The sequence below is a fragment of the Herpailurus yagouaroundi genome, unplaced genomic scaffold, assembly GCF_014898765.1.
Source record: "Herpailurus yagouaroundi ecotype Mexico unplaced genomic scaffold, PumYag 215, whole genome shotgun sequence".
NCBI classification, from domain to species: Eukaryota; Metazoa; Chordata; class Mammalia; order Carnivora; family Felidae; genus Herpailurus; species Herpailurus yagouaroundi.
This window is the reverse complement of record NW_024412446.1, coordinates 583,894-602,941: the sequence shown is the minus strand read 5'-3', so window position 1 is coordinate 602,941 and position 19,048 is coordinate 583,894. Positions and strand designations below refer to the sequence as shown.

At 44.7% G+C, this 19,048-nt stretch overlaps 1 protein-coding gene across 16 annotated transcripts in view; it reads left to right on the top strand.

The window, feature by feature from the left end:
- ACACA (acetyl-CoA carboxylase alpha) overlaps positions 1-17,845 on the top strand; it is a 283,001-nt gene extending 265,156 nt beyond the window's left edge. For all 16 annotated transcript variants that reach the window (XM_040455131.1, XM_040455127.1, XM_040455128.1 and 13 more), the window contains 4 exons: positions 5,620-5,774; positions 6,444-6,614; positions 13,750-13,886; positions 15,465-17,845. In XM_040455131.1, the coding sequence (XP_040311065.1) occupies positions 5,620-5,774; positions 6,444-6,614; positions 13,750-13,886; positions 15,465-15,588 (587 nt within the window). In that variant the 3' untranslated portion in view covers positions 15,589-17,845. The remainder of the gene's footprint in view (positions 1-5,619; positions 5,775-6,443; positions 6,615-13,749; positions 13,887-15,464) is intronic.
- The last annotated feature ends 1,203 nt before the right edge of the window (positions 17,846-19,048 follow it).

Below are 19,048 nucleotides of genomic sequence, written 5' to 3'. Positions count from 1 at the left end.
GTCCTTGACTTTCTCATGTGCATTTTAAAGTACATACATCCTCTACTTCTGTCTTTTCCTTGCTTTGATGCTTTTTTGAGGTAGGTCTTGAACTGCAATCAGAGGCATTACCAAAGGAATCAAACAAGGCAACCTTTGGGGGAATGTTCTGTGATCTTCCTAGTCTCAGGAGGGCCAGAGCATTGCAGGTGTTTATTTCATTATTCTTTTAAAGCTCTAGAATAGCTTGACTGGGTAGACAAGACCTTTGTTAGTTCAGGAGCCAGCCTTCTCTGTCCCTTCAGCTTGGTAAAGCCAAGGCCTTGTTTCCAGAATGCTGTGCTCCAAGCCTGGAAGTCCTCTGCCTCTGTACCCAGTGCTGAGCTGTGTGCTCTTAACACTTTTCTAACACAGTGAAACAAACTCTTCAGCTAATTGCAATTCTGTCGCCATTGGTATCATTTCATGTGGAAGAACACAAGCTTTGAAGGTAGCCAGACCCAAGTGTAAATCCTGACTTTGCTACTTAAGAGCTAGATACCACTGGACAAATACCTTTACATTTCAGAGCTTTGGTTTTCTCATTTGTAAAATAGATGCCCTGTCTATAAGGTTGGGTTGTTTTAAGGATTAGAGATGATGTATATGAAGCAACTTGGAAAGCACTCAACGACATTAAGGCCTGCCGCTTGGCAGCAGTGTTAACAGCTGACCAGACCTAGGTCTGAATTGTGCATGGTGACTTATGAGCTATGTGATCCTGAAAGCATTAAGTGTGGTGCCTGGCACATAGTAACTGCACAGTAAATGTATGTATGTGGTACAGACATGCACATATATGTACATGTACAGATGTACACATATAGAAACACAGTGTTGGTTGTTTAGCCAGATGGAGGATGTTCTGAGGGTCTAAGACTTCTCATTCATTCCATATCCACAGTCCTACCATCCGTTACCCCACCCACACCTCCCCAGCAGGGCTGTGATTTTACCTGCTGTTATGTTAGTTCTTGATCTCACAATAACGCAAGGAGCTACCCTTAAATCTTAGGGCTGCCAGAAGGTTTCAGGGACCCTGGCGTTGGAGCATAAGTGGCCCCAGTACCCAGGAGAGGGAAGTAGATGCTGAGGGTGCTCGGGACTGTGACTATTTGCCATCCAGTACAGAAGTATTGTACAACTGTAGTCCCCCTGTACAACCAGTCTCCTGCCTTGAATCACTGTGCCTGAACTATCTCTACAGCACAAGAGTAAATGACTTGCTCCCCCAAGCTAGACTTACGTTTGATTAAGGAGTAAAGTATACAGTCAAGTGACTCACAGAGGATGCCAAGCACTTGCCCTTAGTGAGAAGTGTGCATAATTTATAAATCATGGGCAGGTTTAGACTGAAGAGTAGAAAACAGGGAAGGTGGCGTTCGAAATAGAAAGGCGTAGTGCCTTTCAGCTCCCATGTCCCAGAAGCCATCTACATGAACTTTTAAACACTCCCCAACAGTATCAAAAGGACAAGTTCTTGGATCACTGTAATGAACAAGTCTAGAGTCAGCAATTTCTTAGATGATGTACAGACCACTGCTTACTCGTAGAGTGAAGTAAACATTTCTATTTCACCCTGGCAACCAAGGAACCAGGTCTGGGCTCATATAAAAACTTTACTTTGGGTGTTCCAAAATTGTGCAACCAAATCCACATAACACTGTGTTCATATCAACGTGAATGTGGGTGAGTAGAATGTAAAGAAAGTTGGAGGATGGATATTTAGTAATGCTGTGGATGCCTTGGGGTATAAAGAAATGGTTCAACAAACATGCCTGATTCAGGAGGTAATCTCATAAACAGATGTTTGAAATGTAACATGGTAAATTTTATGATCAATGTTTATGAAAAATATTACGATAAAGTTTTTAAAAAAAATCTTAGGCCTGCCCAGGAAACCGTTTTAGATCTGCAGAGCAGAAATTATTGAAGAAATTGTCTTGGTCTCAGCTATGGAATGGAACTTCATCTTTATCAGCCAGGAGCCTGCCATCTTCGTTTAGCCTTTTCTGAAATTAAAGAGATTCTGCTACTGATGCACTTACTTGTCCTCTGCCCCAAGTAAACAAGAAGAGACAAGGTAACATAGTGCCCCAAATCTTGGGGGCCACACTGCTGCACCTGAGACCTGGCTCTGCCCCTTCCTAGTTTTGAGACCTTGGTGAGTTATATAAACTCTCAGTGCCTCAGTTTGCTCACCTGTAAGATGAGGATAGTAAGAATACCAACTTTAAGGTGGTTGTAAGGGTTAAGTGAGTTAATAGATACAAAGCACTTAGAATAGTGCCCAATGCCCTGTAAATATTAACTTTGATTTCTGATTTTAGGCATTGGGGAGCCAAGAAAAACAATTTTTTTAGCTTGGCTTATATTTTAATTTTCCATTTGATAAATTTTACAGAAAAGTTACTAGAATAGTACAAAGGACTTCTGATGCCTTTTTCTCAGATTCTCCTTGTTAACATCTTGTCCCATTTGCTTTATCATTTCTATGTGCTCATGTACATGTACTTGCTTGCCCACCCTCTACACACACACACACACACACACACACACACACACACACACATACTTTCTGTGAACCATTTGACAGTAAGCTGTAGATATCATGCTCCTTTATCCATAAATATTTACTGTGTGTTCCTAAGAACACAGACTTTCTCTTATATAACCCAAGACATTTATCTACATCAGGAACTATAACATTGATACAGTACTACTATCTGATTCATGATTCATATCAAGAGTTTACCAATTGTCCCAATAATGTCTTTTACAGACTTTGTTGTTGTTTAGATCAGAGATCTAACCCTAGGCCACACACTGTAATCTGTTTTCAAGCATTTAGTCTGTTTTATTGTATGTATGTATATGTGTATGTATGTATTTGAGAGAGAGAGAGAGAGTGGGTGTGAGGGGGGGGGGATGGCAGAAAGAGAGAGAGAGAGAGAGAGAGAGAGAGAGAGAGAATATCCCGAGCAGGCTCCATGCCCAGCACAGAGCCTGAGGTGAGGCTCTGTCTCACAACCCTGAGATCATGACCTGAGCTAAAATCAAAAGCTGGATGCCCAACCAACTGAGCTACCCAGGCGCTCATAGTCTGTTTTAATCTTGAATAGTTCTTTGGTTTTACCTTTCATCATCTTGAATTTTTTGAAGACTATAGGCTTGCGTTGGGGGTGGGAGGGGTTGTTTTGTTTTTTAAGTAATCTCCACACATAACTGGAAAGGCTCAAACTCACAAACCCTGAGATCAAGAGTCACCTCCACTGATCAAGCCAGCCAGGCCCCCCAGGCCACTTTTTTATAGCATGTTCCTCAATCTGGGTTTGTCTTACCTTTCCCTATGATTAAATTCAGATAATACATTTTTGGCAAGAATATTGCAGAAGTGTTATTTATGATCTTCTCAGAACATCTTCCTAGGAGGCATGTGTCATTTTGTCCAATTCTTGGTGATGGTAATTTTGACTACTTAGTTTAAGGTTTTCACTAATAGTAATTTGTGGAGAGATACTTTGAGGCTATGTAAATATCCTGTTCCTTATCAAACCCTCACCCACTAGTTTTAGTATCCATTGATAATTCTTGGCAGAATCGATTGTTGTGATGGCAGCAAGATGGTGATTTTTCTAATTCCATCATTCCTTCTGTGTCCATTAATTATTATTCTGTTGGAGGAAAGGAGAACTTTCCCTTCTCTCCCCCCCCCCCATCTAATTATTTATATCAGGATGCACTCACAGACTTTGATTTCATTCTATAAATATTCTGATAACTAACATCTTCATGTTGTTTATGATAAATTTGGTGCTCAGACTGCCCCAGATTTGGCCAGTGGGAACACCTTCAAACTGGCTCCTATGCCCTTTTAACAAGTCTCCATCATTTCTTGAGTGCTTCCTTGATTTTTGTGACAGCATGTTCCAGGCTCATCTTACGTTTTTCCTGCCCCATCCCTAGAATCAACCATTCCTCCAAGGAGTCTTGGTTCCTCATACTAGAGAAGAAAAATGTTTGCTTCCCTGTCAAAATTACCGTCATCAATGTTACTACTGAGACAGTCTCATCTCAAAAGAAACCAGTTGGCTCTCCTCCCATGGACTGTCTAGGCAGATCCACCCTAGAATGGATGGGCCTTCGTCTCATCCCACAGTCCTGCTCTCTGCCTGGTGCAGAAAGAAGGCTGCTGAAGTGTTAGGGCCCGATTGTGATAGGTCAGTGATTCCCCTCTGTGTGAGAGCCCAAGAAGAGATAGACTTCAGCTCTCTTCCTCATGGTTTTCAAGTAGTGATGGGCTTTAAAAAAAAAAAAAAAAAAAAAAAAAAAGAGGTGGAGGTGGGCATCTAAAAATCTCATAAAAATGAAACTAGGTACTATAGCTACATCCCTGTTCTATTAACATGTGTTTATGTATAGTACTTATGGCTCACTCAGCAGCCCAAGGCTGTTTATGGCATATGATTCATAGTGGCATAAAAAGCAAGGCCTGTTCCCAGACAGACATGCTTGAAATAGAACTTTCTCTTCTGCAACCCATCACATGTGGTCATGTATTTATTTGTCAGCTTTGGTGACAAAGCACTTCAGGTTGTCCCCAACACCAGGGGCTGTTACCTATTGCTCCTTCAGGTAGACTTACTCCTCTTTACTAGGCAGGCAGCTATATTTTCAGTATTGATTGCAAGGCCCATTCTGAGAGTAATTAGGAAGAAAAGCACAACATAGTCGTACCTCTTCTGGGACACCATTGATTGGAGGGGGGCGGGAGCATCCTCCCTGTCATAAGGAATTCCAGATTCCTTATAGGAATCTGTCGATTGAGGATCCTGTGTGCTTATGAGCTCAGTGATCCAAATGGGATTTGTGGAGTGCATTTCTCTTTTTTCCCTGTTCCTTCACTTTTAGCCCAAGAACTTGAATGTCTTTGTCACTCTGGTCAGGGGTTGGTTCTGGCAGTAGCAGCCCAGCAGCAGACTAGGAAGCGAGCTAATCTAATCTACTGAGCTAGCATAAGACACACGGATCTGGCTCTAATTAGGGTGGATTCTACTAATTTCAGACTAGAAGCTATGGAGTAACAGCAGCTTGCAATTTTAGGAATCCTTTGGCGGGTGACTTGTGTGGACCTGGGAGAAGAGGCTGCTGATCTGGGCCTGAAGGCATAGGGGTTGCTCCCCTACCGTGTCCCACACTGAGAATAGTCCAGATGCTCTAATGCTGGTCAGCCAGGCATGGGCATGGTGTCTTGCATGGGGAAGGAGGGGCCTGGCTGTCAGTGAGACGATGAGAGACACAGGCCCCCAGGTGGTTGTTTGCACCTGCTCAGGGAAAGACTTGGGGAGAGGGACTCCCATGGTTGCTTTTATAGTTGTGACCTCCACAGGGAAAGGAGGACATGTGGGCTCCCCATGGCAAGATAAGGACTGGTCTGGCATCTCAGAGTCCTGTTAGTCAGCAAAGAGGTGGTGAAGACAATGGAGAGCCAGGGCACAGAGGGAGGGGGGTGTTTTTGAGCTTCCCATGACTGTGGCTGCTTTTGTGCAGAGAGATTCCTGGTCACCACAGAGTGTGACGGGCAGGTTTATTTAATTGCAGGCACCCCAGAGCTAAGCGCAGCTGAGCGGAAGGAGCTGGAGAACAAGTTGAAGGAGCGGGAAGAATTCCTAATTCCCATTTACCATCAGGTAGCCGTGCAGTTTGCTGACTTGCACGACACACCAGGCCGGATGCAGGAGAAGGGTGTTATTAACGTAAGTACAGTGGTTGCCACTTCTCCTGACTTGTCAAAGACCTGAGAGCAAGTGAGTGTATGTCTCATGCTCATCGGCTCACAAGTGGGGATGGATTAAAACAGCTTGTGCAGATCAAATCGTTTTCGGTTTTTTTTGGAGAGACTTTTTCCTTTTTTTGTATATCCATTATCATCCCCAAAACAATTTTATGATTTACCTTCCCTTGGACACCTTGGGAGGCAAACTACTCCATTTTGCTGGTGGGAAACTGAGTCTCATGTGCTTTCACTGGGGGCAGCTGCCCACACTGTGGATTACACCAGTGTCAGGGTTCCAGCAGCAGCAAATTCACATGTAATCTGTGTACATGTTGCTTGAGCCATTCTGCTGCAAACCAATTCCACACTGTCCTGTTTATCTGGAAAGTCATAGCCTCCTCCCTAGAACATCTCAGCCATGTGTGGGGTTAGCATTAACGAGGCCCATTGCTGTGCACAGTGCTCTGGAGAGGGCACTGCAACTCTAAACTGGGGAGATAGCTGCAGGTGCTGAAAGTCACGGCCTGCTCTTAAGTCTCTGAAGGGCTTCCTAGAGGATAAGTTTTTGTGCCTGTGGAGTTCCCTGTGGACTGGGCACTGAGCAGGGATTAGGGCTGAGGTGACTAAGCTTATTCTTGTCTGTATGTAGGACATCCTGGATTGGAAAACATCCCGTACCTTCTTCTACTGGCGGCTGAGGCGTCTCCTGCTGGAGGACCTGGTCAAAAAGAAAATCCACAATGCCAACCCAGAGCTCACTGATGGTCAGATCCAGGCCATGTTAAGGCGCTGGTTTGTAGAAGTGGAAGGAACCGTGAAGGTAGGTGGGTGCCCTAGGAGGAGCCTTGGTGCTGTGCTCCTCACCCCCACCTGAGGATCCCCAGGCCTCTGAAGGCAGAAATGGAAGGGAAACATAGAGACCTAAGCCCTGTTTCCTCCCCATACCGTAACATGTCATGATGGGTTGTTAGAAGAGGTCATCGGACATTTTTTGTTGCTCACTGTATCATTCAGCAAACCTTTTTGCGTACTTTACTGTATACCAGACACTGCATTAGGCCCTAAAAGAAAGAGGCAGATACTGTTCCCTCCACACAGAGCTTACCATCTCAAGGGGGAGATGGATTAGCTGAGAGGTCATGTACAACAATGTGGCCGATATTAACCACAGCAGACCCAGCACATCATGGAGCACAGAGAAGGACACCTGAGCCACTCTGGGAAGGAGGAGGAGAGTCTAGAACTTATAGAAGTGGTGTCTCAGCCATCCTGAAAACAAAGGAGGCATGAGCCAGAAGAAAAGGGTGGGGTTAGGGTGGGGACATCAGGGGATCAGGGGAAGGTAGGAGGAATGTTCCGGGAAGAAAGAGTGGCACGTTTCAAGGGCTGATAGCAAGAGTTATCACACATCCGAGGCACTTGTAGATATTTCAGGATGGCTCAGATCAGAATCTGCAGGGCCGTGGAAGCTGTGTTAAGGGTCTGGACTGAGGTCTATGGGAAGCCACTGAGGTAGTTAACGCAGTAGAGTGACATACTCTGATTTGTATTATAGGAAGACCACTCAGGAGGCTGTGTGGAAGGTAGAATTGAAAGAGGTCAGGAGCAAGAAGCCTAATCGAAGGTGATGGTTATTTAGGCAGGAGATGCTAGGGCTTTAGCTAAAGATCTTCTGGTTTCACATCTGAGCTGGAAGGAAATGTCCACTCTGACTGCAAGGAACCATGAATCCCTCATCTTCTTGGGTTGATCTGGTGGAGAGGACACATGCCTTGGACCAGTGACCCCGCTGGGGGGAGAGGTCTGAGACCAGGGTGACCAGGCACTAGCATTTGCCCCTGGAATTATGGGCTGCACAGGACAGTCTGTGGGAGGATGGGAAAAAAAAGAGTTGGAACTTTTATTTCTCCATGTCCTTTTACTAAGAAAAAGAAACTGTTCTTAGTAGTTATTATATGGGTTAAAAGTAAATCATACGCATCATATATAAATTTTATCAGAATATTGGTAGTGTATGCTGAGAATGTCTTTTCCTGATAGCTGTTTTGATCAAAATATTTGGTGCCTATTAGGTTAGAGTACTGAGAGAGGGCAGGCCCATCAGCCTCTTCCCGCAAAGTGTTGGCTGATGTCCCTGCTGACTGTTCTCAGGAAGGAACTCCAAGATTTGTCGTCATTGTTAAACCCCGTGAATCTGGGTGCTTCTAAGATTCACCTCTGTGTTAAGCCTACCCATTTCTTACGACTGAAAAGCTTCTTTAGATAAATATTTCAGATGTGCAGTGGGCGAGCACAGCCTTATGCGACGTCTGGTTCAGGTTAAGGTCAGTTTGTGGCATCATAATTGAGTGAGACAATTTTGTCAGTGGCTACTGGCAGCTTCTAGTGGAAGTTGGCATTGAAAGTCACGCAAGTGTAAAATAAGAGGTTGTTCTCGAGTTAAGAGTGGCCGGCTAGGTAAACGGAGTGTGTGTGTGTGTGTGTGTGTGTGTGTGTGTGTGTGGCCAGGAGAGGCCCGCACTGCCTTCCTACCACATTAGTCAGTAATGGACGTGCAGGGCTTCAGTAAGCACAGGGATGAGGAGAAGGAATAGCTTCCCTCCGAGCATGAAGTGAGTGGATAGGCCCTTCCATTGTTCCTTAGCATCCTGTATCCAGGGGACAGTGTGTCTGGAGAAATAGGTCATTGCCATCTTGTAGATATGGAGAGAACTGTTGGCTGTATGTACACAGACTCCATGCTGGAAATCAAGTGTGGGAGACCACCCCAGCCCAATAGGTCAGGAGGAGGCTGCCTGAGACACTGGGAACCAACTATACCCAAGGACTAAGGCTGGTTCCTCCCTCCCGTCTACAAAAGACAGCATTCCCTTGAGCTCTTTAGTCCAGGAGGACAGCTGAGGAGAAGAAAGGAAGGGCAATGATGCTCTGATGTGGCTTTGAAACCTCCTTCCGTATTCTGCAGGCTCAGCAGGACCTAGTTTAGTGTGGGGTGGGTGATAAAATCTGTAGCGCCCTTGAGAGAAGCAAGTGTTGCAGTGTTCAGAAGCCGTCTGTGCTGCCTTCATAGAATCTGCTCCGTGTTTGGCAATGGCTTAAAACCTTAAAAATGTTGCCAACCTCCCCCCACTCTTTTTTTGGTTCTTCAAACAGTGATAGATAGCGTGCACTGTGTCTCAGGTGCAAACACTGCCTGAGTCTAGACCTTGGCTTTGCACCAGGAAGTGACCCTCTGATCCTCATTGTGGTTACTGGTAGGGAAAGACATTTAGTGATAGGCATCTGCTAGCCATGTGTGTGTTCTTTTGTCTCAGAGAATTTATTTTTGTTTTGTTTTGTTTTGTTTTGTTTTTATCTTAATCCTGAAGAAAGAGATCTGGGGACAGAAAATTTGAAGACACTGTGATGTTATGTAACTTAGCAGTGCAATTCTTTTGTTTCCCATAGAGGAATCTGTTACTGTGAGTTACAGGATTTTGTTTGAATCCACTGGGATAGTCCTGTTGTAGGAAATAGTACGGTTTATGGTTCAGAGTTTCACTGCAGAGAGGAGAAAAGCATGGCTGCAGTTGCCTGAAAACAGGAACAAGAACTTGGGTTTAAGTTGGGTCATAAGAACACAGTGTGTGCTTGTATCACGGGTAGGCTTTCTCTCTTGATTCTTAGATCCACAGTTTGAGGCATGTGGTTTTTCAAACAGACTAATTTTTTTCCCCAGCCCCAAAAGGATTAGAACTCCGCCTGGGGCAACGAGAAGTGGTATTGGGAATCTCACAAACTTTTTGCATCCCAGCCTTGCCATTTGCTGCCTCAGACGTATTATTGATTTAAGTTTCCATCTCTTCATGTGTAACACAGAGATGATGCTTCTTTCACAGGGTTCAGTGAGTTTGAAATGACATGATAAGTAAGGTATGGGGCACAATGTCTGGCACTCAGTAGACACTCAGAATGTACCGGTCTGCTCCCCTTCTCCACACAGCATGCCAGAAGGTAAAACATCATAACGTCAGCTAAGAGTTAGATGTATAACTTAATGATCTTGGCAAGAGCCATGAGCATGGTAGATTCTCAGTAAATGTTCTTTGTTTTAAAAAAGATTTTTGTAATGTTTATTTTTGAGAGAGACAGAGACAGAATGCGAGTGGGTTAAGGGCAGAGAGAGAGGGAGACACAGAATCCGAAGCAGGCTCCAGGATCCGAGCTGTCAGCACAAAGCTCAATGCGGGGCTCCAACTCACTGGCTGTGAGATCATGATCTGAGCCAAAGTCAGATGCTCAACCGACTGAGCCACCCAGGCACCCCATGTTCTTTGATTTGGTTTGCTGTAACTTAATCCACGATCTAGGATGCCATAGCACATTGTTACTGTCCAGGTAGCTACCCATACACTCTTACTCTGGATTTCCAAATGAGATGGTCGGTCATTGGAGGCCCTTGCAAGGATGACTGAGGAAAAAGCACCGTTAACAAGGTTGTTTGATTCCCACTTTCCCCAAAGGCTGACCTCATGCTACCCCTGGACAAAACTTTCGATTTAGGGCTGGGGAAGGAGGAGGGAAGGCAGAACCTGGAAAACATTGTTTGGCCCTCTGTGGGTCTGGGGCTGAGATTGGAGTACCTCTGAGGAGACAGGGTCCACAGGCCACCCCAGCCCACATGGCTGTTTGCTCTTTTACTCCAAAGCCTCAGAAAAAATCACATTGCCAGCAATGTCTCCAGGCAGCTCACAAGGTGAGCTATCTACAGGGCATGGTAATCAGGACTCACATCCATCAGACTGTGCCCTGGTCGCTCTCTAGTCCTCCTGTATATTGAATAAGGAGGGCTTAACAGCTATCCAATACTTAGAAATGAAACTTTCTAAACAGGTCATTTAGATTTTGTACGATAGACTAATTACTACATACAATTAGTGAGGCTGTGAGTAGTGCCTGAGATACTTATCCACTGATGCAGAGAGAGATAAAGTATCTGCTCAACATTTATTGTAAGACCAGTATTGTAATGTTTAATTATCAATATTTTATTGTTACTGAAATGTTGTGATTGGGATGAGTGTGAGGCAGGTAGTGACTTATGGTCCCAAGCCTATCATGAGATTAGCAGCCCAGCATTTCACACTTGCTTAAAATCCACACTGGAATAGTGGGAATAATCAGTCACATTTTCATAATTTTAAGGAGGGAAATGATAATTGCCTTCTTTCTGGGAATAGGGTTGGCCCGTCCTTCTGTATGGCTGGAACGATGAATCTTACAGCTCTGTTCTAGGAGGCAAACACGGGACTGTAGACTCCCTAATCCAGGGGAAGAGAGCCTTGCTCTTCCTGGGTGAAGGAAGTTAGGTCAAAACAGTACATTAAACCCTCCCAGGTCTGTTAAGAAAAACCTGTAGTGCTGTGGGTACGTAAGTTTTATTCTTACTAAAAATGCTATTGACCAAGATTTGCAACCCTTCGCCTTTGTGTACTCTGCTGTGACCTAAACTTTACTGAGGTCCTGCTTGATGGTTGTCATCCAGTTGTATTTTGAGTGAACAGCAAATCTTTCATACATGGGGACCATATTTTCAAAGAGGAGACTTTAGAGCAACAACTCCAAAACTTGGAGTGTGTTGCTTTAATCCTGTCTAGGAACTTTTTTAATGTTTAATTTAAACACCTAGCATATTCTGTGGCTGCAGGAGGGGAAGGCAGAAGAGTTTTCTCTAGAGGGTAGCTGGCTTTCCAGCATAGTGTCTGAGCATCGTTAGAAGCAGGCATCTCGTTAGCTAATACATTACACCAATCAAGGAGAGTTATCTTAAGCCACAATTAATCTGCTCCCTGGCATATGTTGATAGGAAAGCATCATGCTGTTTCTTAATTAAAAGCAAACGGATTAAAAATGATTAATAAGAGTATTAAATATTCTCCTAAACTAAAGGCTTTGGGATTCTTGGGTAAATCTAGTTTTTTTTTTTTTCTTTTTCTTTTTTTTCATTCTGAAACCCAAGAAGCATTCATTGTTTTATTTCTTACACCACCACCACCACCCCTCCCCCGCCAAATCTGCATAAGTAAGGGCAAGCGCATAAGTCCTCAAACCCTGGAGAAGTCTAAATTACTGATGATAGAGATGGAAATGTCCCAAGTTTGGGTGGCAGCAGCTAAGAGTATCCCAGTGTATCCAGTCCACATGTAGGGTGCACAGGTGCTGGGACGCCAGAGTGAAGACCACTGCATTGTGGGGGAAACCTCACCACCCACCCCCTTTGTCAGTAGAGAGTGACATAGCACCTCCCTTCCTTCAGAACAAGACACTTCCCTGTCATTTGCCTCAGAGATGGCAGAGTCCTGACGGAGGCACAAAGAAGTGGGAAGACTCACTCAGCCTTACACTGGCGTGGCCATCCCACCCTAAGAGAGCTGATCTTTGTAGCCGTGATTCAAACAGAGACAGGCACCTTGGGCGCCAGAAAAAGAACTGCACAAAAGGACCAGAAAAGGTGCACTGCTGACCCTTAATCCCGGCCTCCTTAATCCTTCAACTGTGAAGAACTCCTTAAGAATTTTTAGAAATGTGGAAGTCAATTACATGACATAATAAATAATCAGTCACAGCTAACTCACCAGCTAAGTTAGAAATGAGGAGGTGAGAGTCTGCAAGGAACCATTACTTTAGAAGGCATGAAATAAAATGTTAGGAAACCACACAGTGCTCAGTTTCTGACTGCGTGCTGCCCTCGAAGGGTGTGAAGAAGACGTTCCCTCTGTGCCTCACAGGTCCTGAAGTTCCAGCCATGGCTCCTGCACCTTTGCTTGTATACAAGGTTTCCTGAGCCCATCTCAAGCCTCAAAGCCTCTGAGAGTCCCTGATGCACCCACCTATTAAATTACAGCGCCAAACTCATTGTCATTCTGGCTTTGACTTCGTTAGTGATAACAGAGAAGGATAGCGCACCTTTAAATGACGAGCTTTGTGTTTAATTACCCAAACAAAATGACATAAATATGAATGAGCCCTAATGGTGGTACTTGGTTTTCCGGAAACCATTAACAAAACGATTCCTAAATGATTTGTAAAGAAAATGAGAGGAGAGGAGAGGAGAGCAAGGAGAAGGCTATTAGGTTTCTAACACACTCCTGAATTATTATGTAGTCAACTACCTAGGAAATACTCAGCTAAATGATCTCGAAAAAAAGGAGGCACAAGGTGGTTTGTTTAGACTTTCAGGGTTACAGATACCTTGCCCCATTGGAATACTCTCATAGAGAGTAAAATGGGTAGGTTTCTGACCTAGTGGCTCTCCCCTAGTAACAAGACTTCCCACACGTCAGTACCCCTCCGTGCCCTGTTGAAAGACTTCCACAACCAGGCAACCCATCTGCCACCCTGGCAGGGGCCAGAGACTTACATTTTAAGAATTGTGTCTTACTTCCTCAGAAAAGACACCTTTCATTTTTTTTTTTTAATGTATGTTGACTTTATTTTGTAAGTAAACTCTACGCCCATGTGGGACTTGAACTCACGACTGCAAGATCAAGAGTTGCATGCTGTACTGACTGAGCCATCCAGGTGCCCCTCAGTCAGCACTTTACTGAACAATTTGGGCTTTTGACTGTTTCTCTCAAGTCCATCAGGCAATTACCTTGTCTCATTCAGCCTTTGTGGAAGAGGTGGAGACCTAGAATGATAGGACTTGAGTCAGTATGAGCACTAACATCTGTAGGGGCCCATGTGGATGCTTCAAAGATGCATCTTGTACCAAAAGAAGGAAAAGGAGAATGAGGAAAGCTCCTGTCCTGAGACCTCTTTCCTCTTACTATTGTAATGCCAGCAATAGTGGAGAATCATGAACAACTTATTGTGCGGTGAACAAGCTTTTGGAGTGAACTTTCCAGATAGTGAACAATCTGGGTGTCCAGCCTGGCCTGGCCCCAGGTGTTTGACCAGGAGTCGTCTTTTTGCAGGCCTATGTTTGGGACAATAACAAGGATCTAGTGGAGTGGCTGGAGAAACAGCTGACCGAGGAAGATGGTGTTCGCTCAGTAATCGAGGAAAACATCAAATACATCAGCAGAGACTATGTCCTCAAGCAGATCCGCAGGTGAGACCCTTTGTGGGAGGGCAGGCAGCGGGGGTTATGTAGGAGAAATTGGGCTGGCTTCTTTGGAAGGAGCAAAGATTTAAGGACAAATCATGAAATGATGCCTTACAATCTTTGTGGTTTCTTTCTGTTTGAGACTGCTATAGTTGACCCACAGATAAAAATAGAGCCTTGAAATACAATTCTTTCTCAGCTACTGGTCCCTAGGGGCACTTAGTAATCTCAGCTAGATGAGGGCTTAGTTCATTGTGCCCAACTATTAGCTCCAAGTGCAGATCTTGTGAGAAAAGCTGATTTCATGGCAGTTTCTTGGGGAACTACCTCCTCCCCTCCTTGAGCCAAGAGTTAGCTATATTCTTGAGTCCAGTCTTCTCGATTGAATGGATGGGGAGACTGCTGGGGACATTTTTAAATGTCAGTGCAGAGAACAAATCTGTACCCAGATGGACCTGTTATTTGCATTTTATCCCATTTGCTTTATCATTTGTGAGGGTGCTTGCTCTCATATATATATATATATATATATATATATATATATATACACACATACATATACACATATATATATATACATATACACATATATACACACACACACAAACACACACACACACGCACCTTCCTATATGCCTACTAAGGATAAGTTACATAAATCATGGCCCATCATGGCCCTTTACCCCAGATACAAAAGTGTGCATTTGCTAATGTGGATATTCTCTTACATAACCACAGTAAGATCAATTTTAGTAAATTTAACACCGAGAGAATCTCTTATCTCCTCCACCATTTGTAAGATGTTGCTCCTTTTGATTTTGTCTGGTGTTTTCTCATGATTAGATTCAGGTTATACACTCTCCGCTGGAATATTACATACATGAAGTGGCCTTCACAGGGTACCAGATCTGGACACCTGATGCCATCTGTCCCTCCTGACATTAGAATCACCTGGCCAGGATGTTACTCAGTTTCTCCACTATGTAATTACTGATTTCCCCCCTTGCACCTAATAAGCAATCTATGGGTAGACACTTCGAGACCATGAAGATACTCTGTTACCAGGATTTCCCCCTGGATCCCCGGTGACTCTTGTCTGATCCCAGACAAGGTTACAAAAGGGTAACTTTCCAACTCTACAACCTTCACAGTCCCCATTCCAGCTGTCTTGTAAGCAGAAAGTCTTCTCTCCTCCTAGTCATGTATGTATTCATTAGTCTACACCAGTCATGAGTTTCTATTTTTTTTAAATAATTTGCAATTTATTATTATATTTACTTCGATGTCCAAAATGTCCAAGACTTAGCCAGTGGAAGCATCTTTGTGCCAGTTCCACTTTTTTGTGACGTACCCCCATTGTTTGTTTATGTAATTCCTTACTTCCTGACATTTCAAAATGGGTCCAGTCCATCTTGTACCTGCCTTGCTGCTGGGGACTTTTTTCATGTAGGAAAACAAATCAGGTAAGGTGGTGACTGAAGTGTCTGCAGTGGATTCTGTTAGATTATTGGGCAGTTCTTAAGCCACCCTAATCCAGACACTGTTGCCTCTCTTTTCTTTACCATCCCAAATCTTCCTCTCTAGCTTGGTACAGGCCAATCCCGAGGTTGCCATGGATTCCATCGTCCATATGACCCAGCACATCTCACCCACTCAGCGAGCAGAAGTCGTACGGATCCTCTCCACGATGGACTCCCCTTCAACATAGAAAGAGCTTCCTGCCCATCCCTGCCCTGCCTCTGGAGAAAAGGGCTAGAGCTGCCTCTTACGCCTGAAACCACTCTGATGAGAAGGCACAGGAGACCCAGCCCTGGAATCAAAGTGGCATTTTGCTTCCCCTTGAACGTTTTCAGGTTATGCATGACATATTGGGACATAGGGTCACAAAGTCCCCACTGGTCACACCCATCCCGTTCAGTATTTATTACCCTGTCTGTGACTGCAGCTCTTTCTCCCTGCAAGGACCCGAGAAGGCAATGAAGGGTACAAGCATGTACCATGAGGTCTCACTACACAAAGCAGGGCTGCTGCTTCTGTCCATACAGCTACTTGGTCCCAGCCCAGGGAGGTACTCAGCAGCCCTTCCTCACCTCTGGCCCCATGAGCCTGCAGCCACGGGCAGCAGAGGAGGGCTGGAGTGAGGAGGAAGCCTCGAGTCCACGGTTTTTTTTTACCCCCACATTCAGCCTGGTACACACTAGGTACAGGAGAAGAATAGTTCCCAACTTAATCACACCCAGGTACCTATTTATCCTTCATGGAGTATGAAATCTGCAAGCTCCATAGGAACTCGAAGATGAGGGCAAAACCACGATCCAAGAAGCAGAGAAAAAAAGGTAGACCAAGTCACTGCTGTTGATTTAGGGACCTCAACTGTGGGTTTGATTCTCTTAGAACAAACAGAAGGACAGTTGACCTACCACTACCTTGCCTGTCACTGCTCAGTTCTCTGCTGCACCTGCTGGGAGCTGCACAGACAGCGCGAGAGCCGGAGCCGGCAGAAGAAGAGCTGGGGGAGTGACCCTTTCTGTCACTACTGGAAAGTTAGTTACTCATGCCACAGGGAGAATGGGCTGGATAGTCTCTCATTTTAGGACTTGTAAGGTTATTACTATTAAGCCTGGAGCTTTGATAGTTATAAAAGGTTAATAGTGCCTACAGAGTCACTCAGCTCTTTTTCCAGGGCAACTCTCCCAGCAGCGGACGTTCCTACTTCCTTTGGGTCTTGTCTCTCCCTGGAATGTCCACAAGCAGCAGGTGTAGCCAGTCTCCCCACAGCTGCCGAAAGGAACCCTGGTGACATCTCTGTTCTGAGCACCAGGAACTGGCCTTCCCCGGTGTGAGCAGGCTTCCAGGGAACACGGAATCCACATGACCTTAAGATTACCTACAACTCCGTCATGGTGCTGCTGTCTTCCAGGCTCACCGGTCCCTCCCTGGCCAGCGGCAGGGGCCTCCTCACCAATGGTAGAGTTTATTTTCAACAACCTGTTTATTCAAAGAAAGAGTTTATTGATTCCCCCGTTGGTGTTCCTAAAGCAAGAGTGGCAGGTGATCAGGGCTGGTGTAGCATGCAGTTCTTACAGTGCAGCTAATTGCATTTGTCACTGATGACCAAGGAGGAAATAAATCACTAAGATGTTTTGGAAGTGGTGGTATGAATACTTTCATACAAGCTACAGTTTTGAGCCTTAACCCTACAGTACACGCACAAGAAAGAGCCCCCTTCTTCAGGAACTGCTTGTGCACATGGGCACTGTGTAGCTGGATACATTACTGACTGCCCTCTGGAACTCGGAGCTTCAGCCAGGCTGCCCTGATGCAAGGTGCAGGTGTTGAGCATCATCAAAGAGGGCAGAAGAAGGTGAGGAACAATGTTTGGTCCAGATAGAAGCATCCACTGTGGCTGGTATCCGCTTAAGTAAAAACTGGATTCATCTTGGACCAGATTATACTTTTCTGCAATTAGTAAAATCTACCTGTAGGTGGTACAAACCCCCTGCACATTCCAGCTGGCCTGTGCTTGCCCTGGCTTTTCTTCAGAGGCAGGGTGGGTTATATTCATGTTACCAATCCCCCTTCACCAAATTATTATTCAGTAAGTGAATATGGTTCCTCTCTAAAAGTCTGTGATGCCTACTCCCCCATCCCCAGAGCACCTCACTGTAGGTCTTACCCCAGACAGGAATTTTTCATGCAGAGAAGTCAGGAAGAGCCATAGAACGTGAGCAATCTGATATCCCCCAGCCCATTATATAGGCAAGGTTACTGAGCTAGGAGGAGTATAAATGATGTATTGAACAAGACTTACTTGAGCCGAGATCGCCATATTCACTTCATTCACAAAGCAGCCTTCACTTGTCTCGTTGAGCATTCAATGGACACATACCCTGATGAGCAAGGAGCATCAGTCAAATGTATTCTTTCCACGTTTTGTTGAAATAAACCTCCACATTTGTAGAAGAGTCCCTGTTTGTCATTTCGACCCACGCCCAGCCACCGCATTCATGTTCTACTTTAAGCGGGGAGCTTTCAGCACTGGTAGGCTGAGCCGCTGCTCTGCTGCTAAAAGCTGAGCCATTATAGTGACAGAACAGCATGCATGCATTGCTTCTGCAAAGTGACATCTTTGAGAGACTTGGAGGCTTTTCAGATACACATACCCTTGATGGCCTGGGCAGTTTCAGGGGTGTTCTTAAAAGGAACATGAAGATTTGAACCTCTTGGTTTACATGATTTTGTGGGATTTTCTGGGTCAAGTGAATAGTGAACCATATTCAGAGCTCACCTCAGGCCAGTTTTATGGAGAGGTAGATTCTCTTAATTTAGCTGCTTAATGGATTTTGAATGCTAACTTTGGGCACAAAAAGGCACCAGGAGCAGGAAGCTCATGCTTGTGTACCTTCAACCCTCTGCCTCTGTTTCTCTCTAAATCCATGTGGTTGAAGCAAGAACAAACACCAGTCCCCACACATTTGCAAAGAAAAGTGGAGGCCACTAGAGATCAGGAAGGGGAAGCACTGGCCTTTGCTAATTATTAAACTCGGCATGGTGTGTCTGTCTCTCTGGGATGTTTAGCAAAGCAAAGGGTGTTTTTTTTCTAAAATGAAATGTTTATTTTAAATATACTTTATATATATTTACTTTATACATATACATAATATGTTGTAAATATACATCCATTTGAATCACCCTAAGGTAGAAGTTCTTAGAGTAAGAAGGGAGATCCAGGAGGAAAATTGCTACTCTTTGCCTCCAACTGCCGCAGGGAATCCTGGTCAGCACAGAGGCCTTGAGCCTTCTTTCCTCCTCCCTAAGCAGGCAGATCAGAAGCAGACCCCAAGATGTGAACTTTAAGCTGTCCTTGTTCTCAGCTCATATCTGCTGGTGTTTCTGGGAATGGTCAGCAGGAAGAATGGGAAAAGATTCTGCTCCTGCCTCTGGGAACTTGTCTGACACATACAGTGCTTTCTTTTGTAGGGGAGTGCTATTTCTTTCACTGGTCTTTTTCATAAAATTTAAAACCTCCACTGGTACTACTAGAATCGTGAGAAAAGCTTGAACAGCAGGGATTCTGTGATCTAGTCCCAGGCCCACCTACATTTCCCCAACTGAAAAACAAGGACACAGGGATGAATACAGGTGTCTAATGACCATCACGGAGGACC